General features: G+C 39.2%; 1 protein-coding gene across 2 annotated transcripts in view; it reads right to left on the bottom strand.

The window, feature by feature from the left end:
• Positions 1-20,748, bottom strand: part of TNIP3 (TNFAIP3 interacting protein 3) — a 61,475-nt gene that overhangs the window by 14,613 nt on the left and 26,114 nt on the right. For both annotated transcript variants that reach the window (XR_005826414.1, XM_040584123.1), the window contains exons 7-11: positions 18,559-18,687; positions 12,951-13,067; positions 9,605-9,730; positions 7,380-7,538; positions 3,922-3,982 (exon numbers count right to left, since the gene is read on the bottom strand). Coding sequence is in view for 1 of the 2 variants with exons in the window: in XM_040584123.1 (XP_040440057.1) it covers positions 3,922-3,982; positions 7,380-7,538; positions 9,605-9,730; positions 12,951-13,067; positions 18,559-18,687 (592 nt within the window). In the remaining variant the exon portion in view is untranslated. The remainder of the gene's footprint in view (positions 1-3,921; positions 3,983-7,379; positions 7,539-9,604; positions 9,731-12,950; positions 13,068-18,558; positions 18,688-20,748) is intronic.

Genomic DNA, 20,748 nt, shown 5'->3' with positions numbered 1-20,748 from the left:
ATAAAATAACTTAAATCTTGATTACTCAACCAAAAACATAAAGAAATGTCGAGTCTTGTCCACAGGGTCCTTTCCTGGACATCAGAATGTCTACATACAGCCAACAGTTCTTATTTTACTATTCAGGCATACAGAGAAGTAAAAATGTTAAGTAAATGTAATCAAACACACCCCCCCAGGCTTATTAGTTGTGTTTGGTCACCTCCACATACTCACAAACACACACACACTTGTACCATCACTTTTCCACGCCCTACATGAACCAAGGCAGGGATAAGATCTTCGAGCATGCTGTTGCATTACACTCTAAACTCTGTGTTCAAGGGTATGCTCAAGGCTGAGGACTGGTCTCTCAAGCCGCAGAAGCCAGCCTGTGGCAACTCTGTTAATAACTGTCTGCCTCTGTAAAGCAACTTCAGCCTTATATACCACAAGCGCTACAAGACCCTTCCTCTCTTCATCCAGATTCTTAACTGGTCCATAGATAGATAGCTGTGAAACAGGAAGGTAGGTCACTACAACCAAGCCTTATGCTCTTTTCAGCAGGATGAAACCCTTAAATAGCCCCTAGACACTCTAGCTGCAAAATACAGACACACAGAGATTACTTGAGCAACAAGAAGCCTAGGGTAGCTGTGAGGTGTTTTAGTCAAAGAACTGAGGACTGCCTAGCACATCGCTGAACCTCAGTTAACTGTCAAATTTCTTGGGAAAGAGGGAGCTGATGTAGCCCTGATTAAGTAACAAGTGGTGTTCACTGCTCCAAATTCTGAACAGACACATGAGGTTTTTGCATAAAGCCATACTTCATAGCTGTAATCTTAGCAGCTCCCTTTAGCTTCACTTTCTTCATAAAGCTAATTTGCAAGGATTTAATTTAGATAATTACCACTGCCTTGCTACCATAGAACATTGCTTGCTTATTCTCATTTTAGAAAGAAAGGCTTAATGGAAAAAATAGCAGAATTTTCAGAGTTTAGGGGGTGGGGTTCCCCCCATTTTTCCCCCCTATTCCTCTCATCTTTGCTATATTATGATGAAGTTACTTCCAGGCTAATCAGAGAGGGCTCAAATCAAAAAGTGCCAGATCCAAACCATCACACTACGGTGAAAGTTCAGTGCTGGAGGCAAAATTGCTCCTCAGACTTGTGCATAAGTGATCCTTTGCCAACTACCAAAACATAGATCTGTGGGGAAAATAGACTGGAGTAGAAACTTTAGAAAATAGGATCAAACAGGACTGATCAAATTTCTGTAGCAAATTATTTTTTTTAAGATTTTAAAAATATTTCAGTGATTATCTTATTTCTGTAGATACAGGCAAAGTGGTGATTCTTATAGAAAAGAGGAAGACAAACTAGGCTTCACAAAGGCAGCAGCCCTTTAAGATAGCCTTCTTTGAACATCAGAGCAGCTAAGAAAAGTGGTGCCACTCAGAAGAAAAGAACAGATATGGTTACAGGAGAAGCAGAAAACATGAGGTTACAGCAGGTTACAGAAGGACGTGGAGAACCTAAGTCAAATGCCAAAGCACGTAGGTGTAAATAACTTCCTCCCTCACAAAGGAGGGGAGAGAGGGAGGAAAACACAATCTAGGTACATCTATACAAAACTGAAGAAAAAGTTAACAGTTCCTCCTTGGTGACAGTATGCCTTTGACATTATAGTGTTTGACATTGAGGCGATGTAGACACTCACAGATTCCAGATATTTTTAAAACAGGCTTTTTTTGATGGTATATCATAAAAAAATATCAGTTTTCCAATTCATTTCACTTGTGTTCAGCTCTAAATTTACCACCTGTGACATTTTGTAATTATTCTTTAAGAAAAAATACCTAGTATCAAAGGAAAATTTGTCAGTTAAGGAAAACTTAAGGCTTTTCCCTAGAAACATCCATCTACCGAAATAGCCTTCCTAAAGGGAACTGCCTCATGCCTAAAAGTTGCTGCACTGCTGTTTTGTTTTTCTATAATGATGCTCTGTCTGAGTCAGATTTATTGGTCAGTTTATCACCTGATGAGGAAATGAAGAATGAGAAATGAGACCCAGGAATGTTGCTGCACATACTAGCTCATTTAATCCCACCATTGTAATTAGCACTGATACAAAATAGAATAAAGAAATTGGAACATCAAGAATACTTTCATCAACTGTTCTTGAAGTTACTATCTTTAAAACCTTTCTCAAAATACTTAAATGCAGATTTAATATAGGTGACTCTATAGAATACATAAACCCAGGCTAGTGTCTTTTAAATGACAGTAGAAGCTGGACTTCTCTGTGATTGATGGCTAATAAAATAGTCTTTCTTTTATCAGCAAAGATAAAAAGAATAAGAGCTCCAAAGATGTTAAAGCAGACATCCTACACATCGCTATGATGGGACTCATTGAGAAGTCTTCTTTATGGGGACTGAATAAAAAAAGGGAAGGTAAAAGTCTCAAAGCATCCTACTCACTGTCCCATTGAGAAAGAGGTATTTGGATGTTCTGGACAAGGAATAGCAATAGAAAGAGTATAGATTTAAAAAACATTTTTTCAGGGAGCCAAAAGTCAAGACATATAATCAAGCAGGGTAAAAGAAACGCTCTCTTTCTTCAGATCCCCTAAGTGTACTGCCCTAGACCACAGCTGCAGTTGGTGGCCGGACTTGTTTCATTCACTGTTATAAACATCCTCCCTGTATTCTCTGGTGCAGTAAATCACTTGGAGTTTAAGTGGGAGGAACTACAAAATTAATCTCCTGTCCTCTCTTGCAGTCACAGCACTACTTTCCCTACAACCACATCAGAACCTTCCAAACAGTTGCCATGTAATTATGGGAAGCTCATCCTCCACTTTGGTGAGCTACGTTCCCACCCTACCCTCTCCTCTGTGCAAATGTGGACGACAGTAAAAAACTGAATAGTCCCTCTGTAGCCATCTTCTTCTTCTAGATGTTACAAAACAGCTTGTGGTGATGAGTCCCTGCCACCCCATATGGTACGCACTTGCACCATGAAATAGTGAACACGTGAAGCACACATGGTCCTGCAGTGCACACCAGCAAACTTTGCTGGTCCCTCCACAGCACAGGATGATGACGTGTCTTTCATCTGAGATGGGCCAGGAGACTTGAGAACAGAGCAAAACACAAGACTTTAGGTGCCATAATTCTCAATCACTTGTGAGAGAAAAGGGGTGGTTTAAGGCAGTTTCTGGAGGAGAAGATCCAGGGGGGTGGGTTCTCAGCCAGAACAATGTCCCTTCTTCCTTGTGCTCCCTGACATGCATCTTTTGAGTGGTCTGAAACAAGTACTTTGAAACAACCAGGAACTTGGCATGATTTCCAATCCAGGTACAAATAAGACACACAATTCCTGGTTTCCAAGATAGTTTGCACCAACGCTTTGGCAACTAATTAACTCTGTCCATTTACATGGTTTTCTGATCAGACCTGGCACCTTGAACTACCAGAGCAGATCAGCAAAAGCAACAAGCATTTTTCCTTTAAGGTGAAAAAAACATCCTCAAGTCTGTATTTTGTTACCAAGAACTTCTAAAATCTGTCCTATCTTGGCCCCCAGGTTCGGCACATCATTAAATTTAGTCTTAGCTGGAGCAACAGAAGCTCTAAGGACAACTTGGAGGATATCTTTTCTGTAGGACTATTACTAGGTGTTTAATGAGGCAAATGTGCGATCCTATAATATGTAACAGAGACATTTTATGAATTGCACTGAAGCTGAAAGCTGTAATGTAGATGGTATTACATTAGAAACCTCACCTGTGTTGCACATACACCAGCCTCCGCTCTCTGAGGCAAAGCTGTCACATAAGCACGCAACAAATAAATACAAAAGTTTACTCTACATCCCTCAAAGGCCCTCATTTTAAAAAAGTACATTTAAAATATGCTCTGTACAGCTGTTGTCTTACCATTTGCCTTGTGCTGCACATCTGGCGGAAACTGGTCAGGAACATACCACTGATAGTCTGGCTGCACAGAACAATAAAACATTATTACAGCAATACGGACTTCATAGACACTTCAAACAAAAGAATAGTGACATGATAAAAATATAATAGTGCTGTGAAGGTTTTTATTAGTCATACAAAAGTAGTTTACAAAAAAATCTTACATTTAGCTTTTTATTTCCACTGATTGAGTCTTTCAGCTTGCTTCCTTTTTTATGACAAGTGGTTTAGATGCTGCACTCATTAGAAATATTGGTGTAAACCTTTCTAGATCCAACAAATCAGAAGAAATGTTAACAGAACCAAATCAGATTTAAAAAGCACTAAGGAATAAAGTGCACCAGAAAACACGAGCAGGCATCATATTCTCTGTACTAAAGAACCCCAGGGAAACCTGGTACGCCTGACAGGTGAAGCTGTTCCACTCTGAATATGTGTAATATCTGTAACATGTTTCACAGTGACAGGAATAACCCATTTAATAAAGTTTTCTCCCCTCCTCCCTTCCCCACAGGTTAGCATTAGTGTTACTATAACATTAGCTGTTATCAAAATAACTTCTTGAAAATACTGTGGGATGGGAAAAATTCCCATCTTTCTTATAAGAGGAAGTATTGAGAAGGTTATGTCCAGGCAAACAAAGTTTTGTCCAGGGAAATCCTGGAAGAAAGAAATACTGCATTGTAGTTCATTCCACAAACTGTGGTAAATGAGCAGCAAATTACCACTAGAGAAAACAATTTTGGAACCAGACATTTCAGTTGAAGCTGCATTAAGCTGTCTACCTGGTTCAAGTAGTACATGCAAACTTGTCAAATTCCAGGTAATTACTGCTTCAAATTAGTTAAACTGGGAAAATAATGTTTTGCAGAAATTAACTCTGACAAAAATCCTGAGTAGTCCCAAGGAGACTCCTACAGATTTCTTCTTCCCTACAACTTTTTTCATAGACTTCTAAAGATGTTTTGCCTAAATTAAGATGGCAGGATGAAGCTGTAGATACAGAAAACAGATTTAACCTCTACCTGTGCTTTCATTCCTAGTTACATAGTAGTAATCATTCTCCTACCATGTCAGGAAAAAAGGAGCTATCCTATTTTCTCTTAAATTATACCCTCCACAGGAATTGTTAACTAATTCTGTGCTTGTGGACAAACAAAACAGGCTTTGATACAAAGCAAGACTCTGCTTCCCTACAAAGCAAGACTGCTTTGCTTTAAGCACAGGTAGTTTTTCTGCCCATGGCTCAAAATACACTTATTTGCATTGCTTTTTTTAGTTTCTGTTGAATTTTCTGTTCTCTGATCTGCTCTTTCATACATGCTTGCACTGTGCAAACTTGAATGAATTCTGGAAACAAGAGATGTATTTCACGTGAGACTGAACAAAATGTTTCTACTAACAATGTAAAAAGGAACGAAAAGGTGCAAAATATAAAAGGATAGAACAAGCAAAAGCACAGACTAAACACAGGATTACATACGCTAACTCAGGACACTCATTAAATTCTAACACCTTTCTTCATTACTAACAAATTGCTCAGGGACGTATCAAAAGCTCAGAGCAGCAACACTGCACTCACACAGACAAAGAATTTCAAAGAAAACTCAGAATGAAACTGGGAGTTACAAAGCAACCAGTCAAACTGACCCCGGCGCTCCAGCAGGAATGGCAAAGTTGTAAACCCAGTGATCCCTTGCAGAATTAGAAACCCAGATGATGAAAGTTCAGGGAGAAGAGCCAAAATAATCTGGGACAGTGTCCAAATTGCAGTGAAAAACATTCTGCAATACTTCCAACTCTGATAAATAGGCAGATAAGCACACTCCTGAAGCACAGAAATTACTTATTTGACCACAGCTTTTCCGTTGGATTTCTACAGTCTGAAAGCCTTATATGCGTTTTGCAAAAATTGGGCTATAATTTCTCAAATAATGACCATCTTTCCCTATGTGACAGGTTTATAGCCAGAAACAGATATTGTGTATTTAAAATGACATTCACCATGTTTAAATGCATTCTCACTAGATTTGAACAAGCACAGCCTACTTGGATAACCCAAAGCACTTAAAAAATACCATTCTTTGAAGCAGTATTTTCTTTGAAATAGATAACTCCCCCTCACATAACCTGCCCTCGTTCAAAGCTATTCTTCTTCATGCTGAGGAAGACAGGACCCTGTTGTGTGCCAGAAAAAAAGGTAAATTTCCCATTGTGCTAGCCACACTCAAATGTAACTTCCACTTCTGCCGATTTATTTTCGTTTTTTCTTTTTTTGCAATACACAGGCTTGCTTGGGAAAATTGCTTTCCTAAAGCATTCACAGAGTGCCTCACCCTCAGCAGAACCTTACTCCTCACGTAATCCTTTTTCACAGCAACATACCAGAGGGAAGATACTACTGGGGACAAGCAACCACATCTGTGATTTCACCCTTACAGTTTAACAGCAATGTTGTGAACCCTGCCAATAGCTTTCTGCCTGCCCTGGAAAGTGTACAGGGAACCTGGGACCATACAGTCTGGCTGCAGTGGCATTGCCTGACAGCAGGACCGTTATATTACCTATGAATATTGAAGCTGTGAGTGAAGAAGGGAAGTCATTCTCCAAAGATAGGGCCAGAGAAAGAAATACCCAGTGTAAGACACGGAAATAAGACATATTGGTCAACAAGCTTTCTTCAACGAAATAGAGGGAAGAGACCAGAATAATGCTGACCACAGCTACATTCTCATTTTTGTCACTATTATTTAATTCATATCATCAGAACTGGGCTCCAGAGCATTGATTCATATTTATGAATTTCAGTAACTGTATAGCTAAAAAGGGCTCTGAATGTGTATCATGGAAGTACGTTAATCTAAGAAATCAGCAAAAGTTGAATCAAACAACCTTATTTTTTTTAATTAAGGAATGACCACCAGTGTCATTGAAACCAAATATATAATAATCCCCTTTTTCTTCTTAGTGATATAATAGATAAATAGTATTCGCCAAAGTAAATTTAAAATATATAAGTATATATACTTATAATATAACTCATCAACCACATATTTAAATTGCTGTAATTTTTTCTCTTTGTGCACAGATTTCTGTAGGTTATGCTTTGATTTGCATGTGGCAGAACTCTGCAATTCAATACCAAAGACACTGGAATGGCAAGGAAGAAAAGAACATAACTATCACAAGAAAAATCAGCATTTGGGGGCAAAAAGTAAGGGAAGAGACTGTACAGAGATCATCAAGGCTCTTCTAGACCTAGGGCTAATTCTAAAACCAGTACAAAATCTTGATCTGGAACAAACAGGTTTAGTTACTGGTGAGGATGGCACTGTGATAGCACCATGTTATTCTCCTGCGGTCACCATACTGTAAGAACATCAGTGCCCTTGTGAAATAAGAGATGGTGGGAACCTTACAGAATGCTGCTGCTGCTCATGCGCCCTGCGAGATGCTGGATGTACTCGAGGATCTTGATAGTGAAGAACCAACCCACAACTCCCATAATTAACACATGGTGAGAGAAAGAGGGGAGGTGGGTAGCTGGGCCTCTCAGGCTGTACCGGGAGGTCTTTTGTCTGTCAAAAAACCAAGAAAAGCAAGAAGAAATGCATTAGCAGCAGGATGTGATGACCACAGAATATTCATGTACAAATTCATCAATAAAAAGCAACAGGAAAGAAACCCTTCTCTCTCAGCACGGGCCGCAATGCTGCCCGTTTAGCCTCTTCAAACTGTTCAAGATTTTAAAAATTATTTAGGAAAGCTGACTTGCACCACACCAGTCTTGGCACTTTTTATGTGAGAAAAGACTGGTTTCAAGATATGACAAGCACATTTCTGGGTGTTTTCTATATTCAAGAAACATTTATATAACATATGGTAGCTTTCAATAGTTTGAAGCAGAACTACATGGACAGGCACTTGCATAACAAGAAAAAAAAATCATTTTGGTAAAGGAGCAAAGTTGATGGCCTCGAGATTTGGGTCTGCCTTTTCTTAGGCCCTCTGTAATCCACCAGAGTCAACAGGAATTTGCCTAAGGACAGAGCAAGGTGGGGTAAAAGATGATTAACATTCCACGATTCTATTCTATGATTCTATGAGTCACAACTAAATAATTTGACTTAAGAAACCAAATAAATATTCTATATGGTTCCTCTCATGTTTAAGATCCTTCACAAGCTCTGTTTAATCAAATCCTAAGGCAGGAAGAGACGAACAAGATCTCCAGTGTAAACTATCAATGCAATGCAGGGACAGTCAAGTTGTACATACACATTCCTGATGCTGACTCGACAGCCCTTCGAGTATGTTGCACATGTGCAGTGCTGTTGGCATTTCTCCTGGTTCAGAGTGGCTGGGGAAGAGTGGGAAAGGCCTTTTAGCCTCATTTATAGACCCCCTCTTCACTGTCACTGCTGCGAGAGGTTCTCACAGCATCCATTGATTGGTTGGTGTTATGCAAGAGATTTAGTCTTTCATAGTCTCTAGACAATGCAAAAATATATGGAAGAAGGTATCCTGGAGTACTCTGTCTTCCTACAGAAAAAATTCTTTACCTTATTGAACCATCCAGGAGAGGGCTGGTGGGTGGGGGAAATATACCTGAAAGGTATTGCATGCAGCGTTAACAGATTTGTCTAAGGTATTTCTATATGCCTGGGATGCCCGGAGCAGCAAATCACAGCGTTCCCTCTGGCATTGCTATTTTTACACTTACATGAAATGCTTCCAAATAATATCCATAAAAGCACTGACAAGTCTGGAGCCTTACTGCAGCAGCACCCAGCATCAGCCAGGATACCCAACCTACTCTCCACTCCTGCTGAAGCTGATGGGAGTGAAGGGCGCTTGGCAGCACCTTGCCTCTGATACTGTTGCAAGACCCTATGAGTATTGGTGCGTGGGTTGGTTAAGAATAAGCCAATACTGAAGTTTCTGTTTCACAACAATGTTGGGGAGGACAATAAATCATCACAGAACATTTTGGTACTTGGCCATTCTTTTAAAACATTGCACAATTTTGTCAAGACAGTAAACCTCGGAATTTCATCATTTTTAAATGGGGATTGAGAAAGCTCACAGTTTTGCATGCCATGCGCTCTACTATGGCTTCCTGAATGTTTGTGAACAGAATACTGACACTACTGTGAAGAGATAAAAAGGATGTTGCAGCAAACAATTATCGCAGTGGCTGCTCACCTAATTTGGATGGAGACAACTATTTTTTTTCCTCAGTGATACTAACATTACTCTGTAATTCCACTGCAGAGGTCAGGATTAATTACAAAAGCTTTTATTTCAAAAGTTAGTTTGATGTTACAACTCTTACATCAAGTGCCAGTGAAACCATCAACAGTCCTCTGGATTTGTTTTTGGTCCCCCTGCCTCCACTTTAAGATATGTTTGAAGAGTTTTTGCAGTAAATAACTCCCTTCATCTACTTAATTTGGAAGTCATCTCTAATCATTTCTCATCTTCTTACTGCATTACTTCAGAATGATTTCATCCCAGGTGGTGACCTCATATAAAATCCAATGTCAATTAATGGAAGCCAGAAAGCCTTGAGTTGTGTGGTAAGTGAGAAAATAAAAATAAAATACACATGTGCTGGCAATAGTAACTTTCTTTAGACTCATACCTGAGAGTTTAGTTTATTCAGTTGAGACTGTAATCTCTCATTAATTTTCTGCAATTCTTCTTTCTCCTCGTTAAGTCTTTCTCTGTCAGATCTCTCCTTTCTGAAGTCGTCTTCATATATCTGTACCTGCAATCATTAGGACCAAGTATGTGAATTGCAGTCAAGCCACAACAGAAATTTTCATCCACTTTGCTGTTTGGTTGCTTGTTAAACACTGGCCAAGTAGTCAGGTGCAGTCCAAAGACATCCCTCCTCTTTACAATCCTGCAACCAAAAAGTTTCCCTCATCTTTTTTATGACCAATACAAAATGACAAGCAATGGCTATTCTCCACTGGAACCTGTCAATCGAAAGAGTCGACAGCTTCAGTATTTGTAGGCCCTTATAATTTAGAAGGTTGACTGGGAGATACCAGCTTTCAATATTATTTATAATATATATTATACTATAGCAAATACTAAGGACAGTGACCTTTTTAAGGGATAAACAGTACCAGGAAAAATATTTCACCAACATTTTTTCCAGTTTTCTCTTCAATTATGACCAGTTTTAATCCCCCGTATCTCAGATGCAAGCAGTTACCATCCTGGTAGAGATGGGCAGTGCTAGCACAGCACAGAAACCTGACTTCTAGCACACAGTCTGACAGAATGTTATCACCTTATCCAGCCTAACAATGATCCACTATCATCAAATAATGTCCTGCCTGTTATAGCCTATTGAACACAGTTGGTCCTGAGCCTGTGTTGCTTTACACCTTTTCATAATTGCCTGCAGCTTTACTTTACCCACTGTGCTAGCTAACCAAGGTGTGGCCCAAAGGACTAATCCATGCAGAATAAGGGCTACCATTTAGAGCTGTGGTCACATACTAAATGACTGGAAGACTTGGATTAGTCAGAACTGTCAAGGAATTTAGACCTTGGCTGGAGCACCCTGGGGGAAAAAAAAAAAAAAAAAAAAAAAAAAAAAAAAAAAAAAAAAAAAAAAAAAATATCTGTGGGAGGCTATCATGCCCAGATGTTAGAAACTGTATGCAGACAAAATAACTGGCCCATGCACTTTTTCTCTGCAGTACAGGACTTCTAATTCATCCTTTCAAACTGCAGCCCAAAGAACCAACCTGCCCCAGTGCAGAAGCAGCAGGGAATGTTACACACACCATTCAAAATCAAAATACAGAGTTTTGACCCTGTTCCTAGAAGATAAGCTGCCTTTCAAACACTGAAGGATGCAAGGGCTTAGCTCTGTTTACTTTGCCAGGAATCATAAGGCTTCATCCCACTAAAGAATATCTGACCACTCCAGGCACAGACAGCAAGCACACAGATTCAGAAGCAAAACATCCATTAAAAAAAAAAAAAATCCATAAATTAATAGGTGTTAAACTGACTGGCTTAATTCTTCAGCTAACTGGCAGGTATCCACCTGGTAAGAAGCTGGAGGTTGGTGGCATTTCTACTGACAAGTAACAGCAAAAGCACATTGGGGTGGGAACCACCACCAGAACTTTCAGAAATCCTTTCATGTCCTCTTGGTTGGTCACTAAAGCATGATGACAATCTGTTTTCAAAGAACTTGCTTGCTGTGGCTTACACACTGCCCGTTGAACAGATCCAGTTTTCTTTTTGCTGGCGGCAGTGCTATGACTTCACAGGAGGACTAAAGAAATGTTAATACCTCAGGGGAAAAAAAAGAAGTCAACACAGGGTTCTATAAATTATTTTCATGACCTGCCTGTTGCAGCTAATTTTTGCAAGGTTTTTTTCAGACCCTTATAATTTAGAAGGCTGACTGGGAGATACCAGCTTTCAATATTATTTATAACATATATTATAATATAGCAAATACTAAGGACAGTGATCTTTTTAAGGGATAAACGGTACCAGTTTACCGGTTAACTACCAGTTAAATGGACTAGTAGTCCACCACTAGATATAGCCTCTTTCCTGAACAGCACTGTGTAAAAGGAACAAAGGCTTTCTGTGTGGCCATGCAGGGACTCAGCTCCACAGCCTGTGCCTGGATCAGGCACGCGTGCCCCTGACCCTCCCAAGCAGAGACTAAGCTGTTGCTTGCAGAAATATCTAGGTCTCTTGTATCCCTGCCCACCTACATGCTTCTCAATATTTCCTTGTTTCTTCTTTCCTGATTCCCTCTCTGCTGTCCCACCTCCCTCCTGCTCCCCGGCTGTAAGATCTGCTGAAGCTGCAAAGATCCACTGCCACGGTTTCACCATACAGTCTGTTGCTCTGAGAAAGAGGGGAACACCTCCCAAGGAATGAACGCCTTCATCTCTTCTGTCGTGACCAGGGATGGGCTGATGACAGCCAAGCTCTGGTGAGACTGCCACGTTGCCATTTGTCCCAAGACTCCTTTCTTCTGTACAGTTAAGAGATTTCTGCTCCATTTCGTGCAGAAGGAAGTCTGGACTCACTGTACTGATTTATACAACTAGAAAAATACATTCATAAAATGGATACCCCATGAGAATTCTGACAAAAATTGGTTTACTCTATGTTATTGTGTAGAATGAAATAACTCATTACTGCACAATCAAGTGCAGGATTTTATTCTCCAGCATGTGGCAAGCATTACATTAGAGAGCAAAATCTGGCTCTGCTGTCAAACGTGACAGAAACAAGTATTTTATTCCCATTGAACAAAATTCCCGTTCTGATCACATCCATTTGTGTGTCAATAACATTAACCCTAACACTGTCCAGGATGCCAGACCTAAAATATAAAATTATCTGAAAAGTATCATGTTTTCAAACAGATTCTTTCATACAGAAAGAAAAAGAGTGCACAAGGCACTTGCAATGCTTAGAACAAAGATTAAAAAATATAAATACACTTCTCTACAGTGACTGGTGTGCAGGTTCCGGATGCAAATGTTTTGCCTCACACTTTGACAAACTGCAATGCCAACAAGTTTTCCAAGACTAGGATTTTTAGATAACTAATTCACTAAACTTTCAACTTCTAAGAAAAAAGCAGCAGAAGACACAATCAGTAAATCAGGAAGTTTAGCATTCCCTCTGGATGAAATTCAGCCTCTTGCAGAGAGCTGGCAGGATGTCTCCAAGAGCCAGGAGGGTCATCCTGCTGCTTCAAGTCCTGCATGAGTCCTACAGAAATCCTTGCTCCAGCCCTTTGCAAGGACTCCGTTTCACTTAGTGGACACTGCTGTGATGCTTAGGAAACACCGCTTGAATGGGATACAGCTAAACTGGGTCTTCCTTTCAAAAGCTCTACCTAGCAAGTCTACCATGACAATTCTTGGGAGAAAGGGCAAAATTATGCTGTATGAAATCCATTCAGGCTTACTTCCAGCTGTTCTCACCTGCTGTCTGAGAACTTCAAGTTGGGTTCTCATGTCCTCAAGACTGTTCCTGTCACTCTTCTCTGAAAGAGGCCCAGGAACAGGAGAGTGCTGCTTTTTCAACATGTCCTGAAGGGCCTGCAACATTAAAGAGCAAAACTACTAAACACAGATTCAATACATTTAAAAATATATAATCCTTTTAAGTTATTAGAATGTTTGCTCTCTAAACATACAGATTAGAGTGAGTCACAGATTCGTGGGGGTTTTCCCTTCACCTGCAGTTGCTTTAATTATATACACTGAATATAAACCCCATGAATAACATACATGCATGACTAGGTCCACATTTTCAAAGTGCCCACACTACATCTGTGACTTTGAGACAGGGTTCTTTAGGGGACTGTGCTTTTACTTATAACTATAACCAACATTTACCTATGGAAATCACAGCTGCAAATCTCAACTCGTAAACATTCGTTCTCCTGTCCAAGTCAGAACTTGGGAAAACAAACAAAAAAGAAGTGTCTAAACTCAGCTGAGACCAAAACCACATAAACAAAACCCCCAAGAACATAAAAGCAATATTCAAAGATGGCCTAAGAATGTGACTACAGTAAAGTCTGACTAAAACATTTTTTGCACTGAGTAAAATTTTCTTCAACTGGAACTGAAGTAAAACCCTCGTTGAGAGGAAGTTGTGTAGTCTCTATAGCTTGTCACTAGAGGGAGTTATGAATACACACACTACATTAGTAACCCTCACACTATTTTTCAAATTCTGCCATAGTTCTTTGCAGATATTTTTTTTAATTTTTAACAGTATTACACAGTTCTCCCTTGGACAGGAATACTTTTTCAATCACTTTTTATCCCTCCCTGTCTATAACCATACACTACACACACATATTATTTTTTTTAACTCTAGTAGGAATACTCACCACTCAGTACTTTTCAATGTCTCTCACAATAAAATACAGACATATTTAATTTCATCCATTTTAGAAAATTCAGTTCCTACTAATGAACCCCAGCTCTCCCTTGCTGGCCATACTCCATTCATGCCATAAGGGAAGGAGGGAAGATAATCTGGAGGGGGAAGAGACAGAGGGGGAAGCGGCGAAGAAGGAGAACCAATATCTAAAGTAACCCAAGGGGTAGTATTCCCAAAATAGGAAAAAAAAATTAAAAAAAAAAATTAGCACTTTCCATGGAGAGCACAGAAGACAAAAGGGAGGCTTTTTATCTGATGAGCTACTGTCCCTAAGAATTGTACAGAAGAGAAAATGGTGTAAGAGCAGCAAATTTCGTTGCCATGTCAATACATAGATAAGACTGAACATAAACATGGAAGGATGAAGATACAGCTAGCTTACTGATTTAATCTTCCTTTTGCCCCTCTGAGCCAATGGTAATCTTTTTTTAGGCTATGACACCGTAGTGGTCTGCACAAATAGTAAAACAAATAATAAAACCAAGTTTCAAGTTGGCATTCAGATTGGGCATGGATTGCCAGCAGCAGCAAGAGCCAGTGCAGTTTGATTACAGCATGGAACATATGACACCTTCCCTGGCTGACCACAACCCAGACCCCTTCCCAGGCTTGTGGTTTGTGAAGCATGCTGCTGAGGACAAAGACAAGTGAAACATGCTTTTCTTCTTGCCCCTGCCTATGCAGGACACATCTCTATCTTGCTGACAACCACAGAATCACAAGACTCGCTTGGGTGGCAGGGTACCTCTGGAGGTCCAAGCCCCTGCTCAGAGCCCGGCCAGGGTGGTCAGGTTGCTCAAGGCCCTGACAACTGAGTACTGAGCACCTCCACAGAGGGTGATTTCATGGGCTCTCCATGTAGCCTCTTCTAATATTTGACCACCCTCAAAAGAAAGTGCTTCAGATGCCCTAATTCAAAGGTAACTGAGTGTCCTGTTTCACAACATACTATTTTCCCAGTCATCTCCTGCACCCACTTTTTATATGGCATTGTCTTTTGTTAAAACTCCTTTTCTAGGACACAGGTTACTCGTCATGGCTTCCCTGACATTACCAAATGGTAATGCACCTTTACAACTGAAATATGTATATTCATAAGCTATTGACAGTTCTCCTAATTCTTGAACAAATGTCATCACATTGACTATTTTCCTTGCAGCTCACTTCCTAGAATTACACCATGACATAAATGTATCAGGTATTTGGGCAATTCTTCATGTTTGTTTATTTAGTTTTTTTTTTATGAGGTTCTACATCTCAGAATTATGGAGAAAAAAACCCAGAAAAATCCAGAACGTTTGACCTTCAAAAGGTTAACAGTAGAGAAAAGTAAGGTGAGGATTTTTTTAAAAAACACCCCTGGAAGCAATACTGTGAGACCCTGTTTTATCAGTTCAAATAAAATAAGAAACTGCAGCATGAATAAAGCTGAATTGGTTTAGGGTCATATATAAATGCAGATCAAAATCTTTGAAGAAAGACTGTAAAATACATTCTGAGAAGTGATATGTGGGGGGTGGTGGTGGTAAGATTTTGTAATGTTGCTATTAGATCAATAGTACATTATTGAGAATTATGTCATTATAGGAGATTTGGGTTCCCAAGTACAAAATGCACACTAAACATTACTAAAGCTAACAGTTAAAGATATGACTGGAATATTTTTCTTTCAAAATTGCCATCACTCAGAAATGACAAAAGGTGGAGCTGTTTTAGGGTCATTTATGGAAGAAATGAAGATACTACTGTTCCACAAATTTTAAAAAAACAACAGCAAATAAAATGATCATAAGACACTTGAAATTAAAAGTAAATAAGCTGTTTAAAATATGTAACTAGGATTTGTAATTTCAAATTCACAAATCTGAGTAATTACAAAGAACTTCCAGGCACCGACTATAATTGGTCCTGTATGCAATTTTTTCTGATAATTTGGTTATTCCTGCTTCATTAAAAGTCAAAGTACAAAAACCCCCAACAAAACAAACTATTTCCTTGAGATATGATTTTCTGGGGGGTAGGTAAGCTGAAAAAAAATTGTATAGGAAAATGCTCGATGGACAGCTAGATGAATAATTTCACGAAGAAAAATTAAAATACCCCTTGAGGGACTGGAGAAAGGATTTCATCCCAACAAAAGCCACCACTTTTGGTAGGTTTTAGATGAAAGTGCAGGGTAAGAGAAACAGTCACACTGATCTACAAGATGTCTACATGATGCAAAATAAACTATAGAATATATACATATAACTCTAAAATGTAATTTTTTCTCTATAAAAATGAGTAGAGGGAAGGCATTACACAGGAAAGCAAGAGTAAAGACAGTCTTTCCAATCAAGAGGATAATGTAGAGCGCTGTGGCAGTGACAAGATGGCTAACAGCAAGGAAGATGTACCAATGAAAAAGAACTCACAGACTGCTAAATTTAACTGAGCTTTAATTAACGCGGTGTTAAATAACATTCATTCAGAAGTACTGAGAACTGAAACTTGAAATTGCAAGACAAGCAGCACAGAGGTTTTCTGAATTTTAACATCAAAAATGGAACTGTATGACTGAAAAATAACTGCCTCTGTTTCCATCGCTAGAAAAAAGTCGTCCATGTGCCTAGAAACCTCTTAATCTAACCTCAAGAGCATGTTAGGCTTGGGAAAGAATTTCAAAGAGAACTGCCCTACAGACATGAGAAATGGGATGAAGTAACGCACTCTTTAACCTGATATTTTTCATAAAACTTACAATTTTTTCAGGGGAAATACATTATATAGTTTATTAATCTATGTTTAAATAGCAATTGATATGGTGCTGCAGCAACGTTATGAAATAAGTCAGAAATTTGGCTTATACTTGAACCGTATGGTCAACAAGGAAACAGCCACAGGAAAGCCAATAATCTTGGGATATAGTGTTGCAAACTATTATGGCATTGCAACATCACTTTCATGCTGCAGACAAAGCAGGGTCAGATTGGACTCTGTGCTTTGGGTACTCTGGATGATCAGATCTAAGTCAGATGAAGCCAAAAGTAAAAAGATCAACGTACTTAAAAGATTCATGTACTTGGAAACAAGTAGTAGCATCTTCCATAAACCGAGAACTGAGCAGTTTAAAACGTCTCAGATAAAAACCCACACATATTAGCAGGCATAATTGTATTTTAAAAGACCAAAAGAGCTGGGTCAGCTTAGCTAAACTGTCCTCTAGCAAAAAGTACAATTTCTTTCTGTAGCTATAGGGGAAGAGCAAGCGCCCCTGAGAGCAATCATATTTTCACTATAGAGGACAGTTCTGCTTCACAGAGAGGACAGACCTGCTTCACACAAGGAGTGAAGCAGATCTGTACAACACTTCTACCAGAAGAACAAATTCATATTATCTGGCCAGAATAAATTCAACCCAATTAAAACAGATTAAAGCATTTCATGAAAGAAGGGTTACAGTTCCAGAATAGCCTTTCAACAGAAGCACGGTAGAAGGAGCTTAAGTATTTTTATGGAAGAACTTGTTTGATTTTGGGGAATTTGTAAGAACTTCAAGTCACTGAACCTACAATAGCAGGGGACTAGACCTAAAAGGGCACAGAAGATCTCTTCCAGTCTTACATGCATTCATGACACTAGATTTTAAGAATGAAAATACACAGCAAATCAGTAAATTACTCGTGGAAAAGTGTAGTACGTGAAATTGGTATTTTATTTAAAAGAATGGTCTATTTACCCCTCTGTCTTAGTTCCAACCACACTGTAAGATAACACAGCAAAATAAAACATTGAAGTAAGTTATTTTACGAACAAGACCTTGAATGGAAGTCCTGTCAATGCATTTCAAAAAACAGCTAGACAACATATGTTCTGTCAGATTTTTCTAATATGGCAACATTAGTTTTTTTTGCCTTGACTTTTGTACATCATGGCCCTTTAGCTTGCATATCACAAGTTACACAGCAATGGTTACTGCAGTGCATTTCCTCAGGAAGTGTTTGTGGTTCACCATGAAATATAAAATTGTTAGAAAACACCCACTGCTTTATGTGATCTTTTGATTAAAACAAAGTTACATTTATTACTTTCCCTCAGTTTAAAAAAAAAAAGTCCCATTTAGCTATTTTATGGCAATTTCCTCAATGAGACATACATACACATAATACTTATATGTATGAATACATATATGTATGTATATATAAGACAGGAGCATGTCTTGTGAAGAGAAGCCATTATTCTCAAACACAGAATATATCTAAAACAATAGGTCTGAATCTTCTTTTAATCACAGCATTTCACTGGATGCATATGAAAGCGTCTTTGTGCCATTTCTTTTTTTGTTCTAAGGACAGAGAATGTAGAAAGAGCTTAGATACGATACAGAGAGGTTTCACAGGAGAAGCCAAAGAGTCTCTTAACTTCCCTCTTTATAATGCAACCCTACTACCTGTCAGGAACAGCATGCACAGGTATTAGCTAACGTAAGATTTGCTTGTTTCCTCAGCTCCTGAATGGTGATCATGAGTTTGCTACCATGAAAAGGTTGTTCCCCCAGGACTGAAAATATGGGTATTTTTTAGTGTCACTGCTTGACAACAGAGACCCTAGAATTAAAGGAAGCGGTTCTGGTCAGTAGCTCACTCCTGTTCATACCTTATTGAGACGACTTATTTCACACTCATAATGTTCTTTCTTTCTGATCATTGAGGCGTTCTTCTGCTTCAGGAGCTTGTTCTCTTCCTTCATTTCATGGAGAGCTTCACTAAGGACCTTTGTTTCTTTCTAGGATGCAAAAACAGAGAGATGCTGCTGAAAAGCAGATGGAACCATTTTTCAAGAACAACTTTCAGAATATCTGCTGTCTGGCAGATGTGCTGCATTTTTGTTGCCCCAAACACAGCTGGGAAGGGAGGCAACAGGAAGGCAGGTTGTTAGTAAAACCCAGATGTGATAAAGTCTCTTGAAATTGTTTTGACCACTCACCATATGATGACACGGAAACAACATACAAGACTAAATCCCTGCTCTCTACGGTCCGCAGTTGCACAAAGGCATGAGAAAGTTGGCAGGCCAAGCAGACCAGTAACCGTACAGATGATTACCACAAACCTGCATTACTTATTACTTATGGCATTAAGGCCAGGACTAAATGCTGGTGGAGTCCCAGGCATTCCCAGTGTCATACAATATTACAGACAAAACCAGATCTCAAGATCAGAGTCTGAGGGCTTTTTCCACCACATAAGAGACTGAGGCAGGTCTCAGCCTGCTCAAGAATTACCAAGCTACCAACCAAGGCTTAAAAATCTCCTTTCTTGGACCCCATCACAGTTGTTGTTGACTTGAGCTTGACCCTTCCTAGTGCATATGTCTACACTGTTGCTACCCCAGCAAACTACCAGGAAGATGTCCCTAATTGCAACAGGATTTACACACTAGTCTTTCAGGATAGTATTATAGATTATTAGGTATTATATGGCATTATATCAAACTTTAAGTTTAATTCTCTTCCTCTATCACTTTCAGTGTGGCTATTTTTGATTTACACTGAAGGGAGCTAAGATCCAAATCAGATCCTAAGCAAACAGCATTGTGTAAGCTTCTCTCACAGGGTAATGCATTCCTCACTTGCCCACTTTTGCCAGACCGTCTTAGACCAAAATTGTTCAGATGTATGAACAGAATGGCCCATTCTACAAAAACAAGAAAGTATTTCAAATATTCTCCTGCGGCTGCTTTATGTGATCAAAAAAATGAGATTCAACGACACACACAGGACGCCACACGAACGCATTTTTTTCTGTGCAACAGGCATATCTCTGTGGAGCCAGCTACTAGGCATTTACAGTTCAAGCTCATGAGAAGTACATCACCATGTGCTAATTGAGCCAGTGAAAAACATCCTTAAGAAACCGTTATTTACATATGAAGTAGCTTTGTTTTTCTTCATTCTAAGTCAGTTGGAACATTTCATTTTCTCCAAAAACTGGGCAAGATTAATGGGGTACCTCTGCATTAAGTATAGAAACTCACCCAGGAGCTAGCTCAAGCTGGCATGTGCATGTATGTTTTAAGATATTAAAAGAAAAACAAAACACCAAAATCCATACAGGTTTTTAGCTATGCTCTTCTCTTCACCTTTGCCGTCCTCTTTTCCTAGCTCTTAGCACACATTCTCCTTCTCAGGGATTGATGCTTCTGGGAACACAGCCACTTATAATTAAAGATTTCCAGTTTGCTCAGGTTTTTGAACGATCTGAATTCTTACGTCTTAGTGCTTCTTATTCCACACTGAATCTTAGGTGTTATGGCACCTAGACTTTCCAGTGCTTTGGTTAGTCTTTGATTCCTGTCTATGGGTACACAGTCAAGCCCAGAGAGAACAATAAAAAATTACATCTCCGAAACAGCCACTTTTCCTCTGTGGGACATGGAGGACATGGGGACAGATAAAGTTCATCACATTATTATTTTGTGAGTCATACAGAGTGAGTAAAACAGAAGCAGCATGTAATCTCTCTCAGATTTGTTTGGTGCTGCTCGTTTTCCTAAGTGGCTCAGCAGAGCACTGAGAGAACTGCCCCTCTAAGTAAACAAATTTTAAAGGTACTGTCAGGCTGCTGGTCTAGATAAGCAAGTAGAGAACAAACATCTTATTACTTTGCTCCGGCAATTGGCCTGTAGAACCCATCCCAGCTCCATGGCTACAAGGGGGTAAGTAAATCATTTTAACAGGAAGCGCTGTTACTTTTCAAGGAAAATATATATATACATGCACACACACACAAACATATATATAAAACCAAATGTGGGTATGAGGAATGTTAGTTGCTGCAGAAAACA

Source organism: Falco naumanni, chromosome 1 (assembly GCF_017639655.2).
Source record: "Falco naumanni isolate bFalNau1 chromosome 1, bFalNau1.pat, whole genome shotgun sequence".
NCBI lineage: Eukaryota > Metazoa > Chordata > Aves > Falconiformes > Falconidae > Falco > Falco naumanni.
This window is presented reverse-complemented; position numbering and strand designations above follow the sequence as displayed.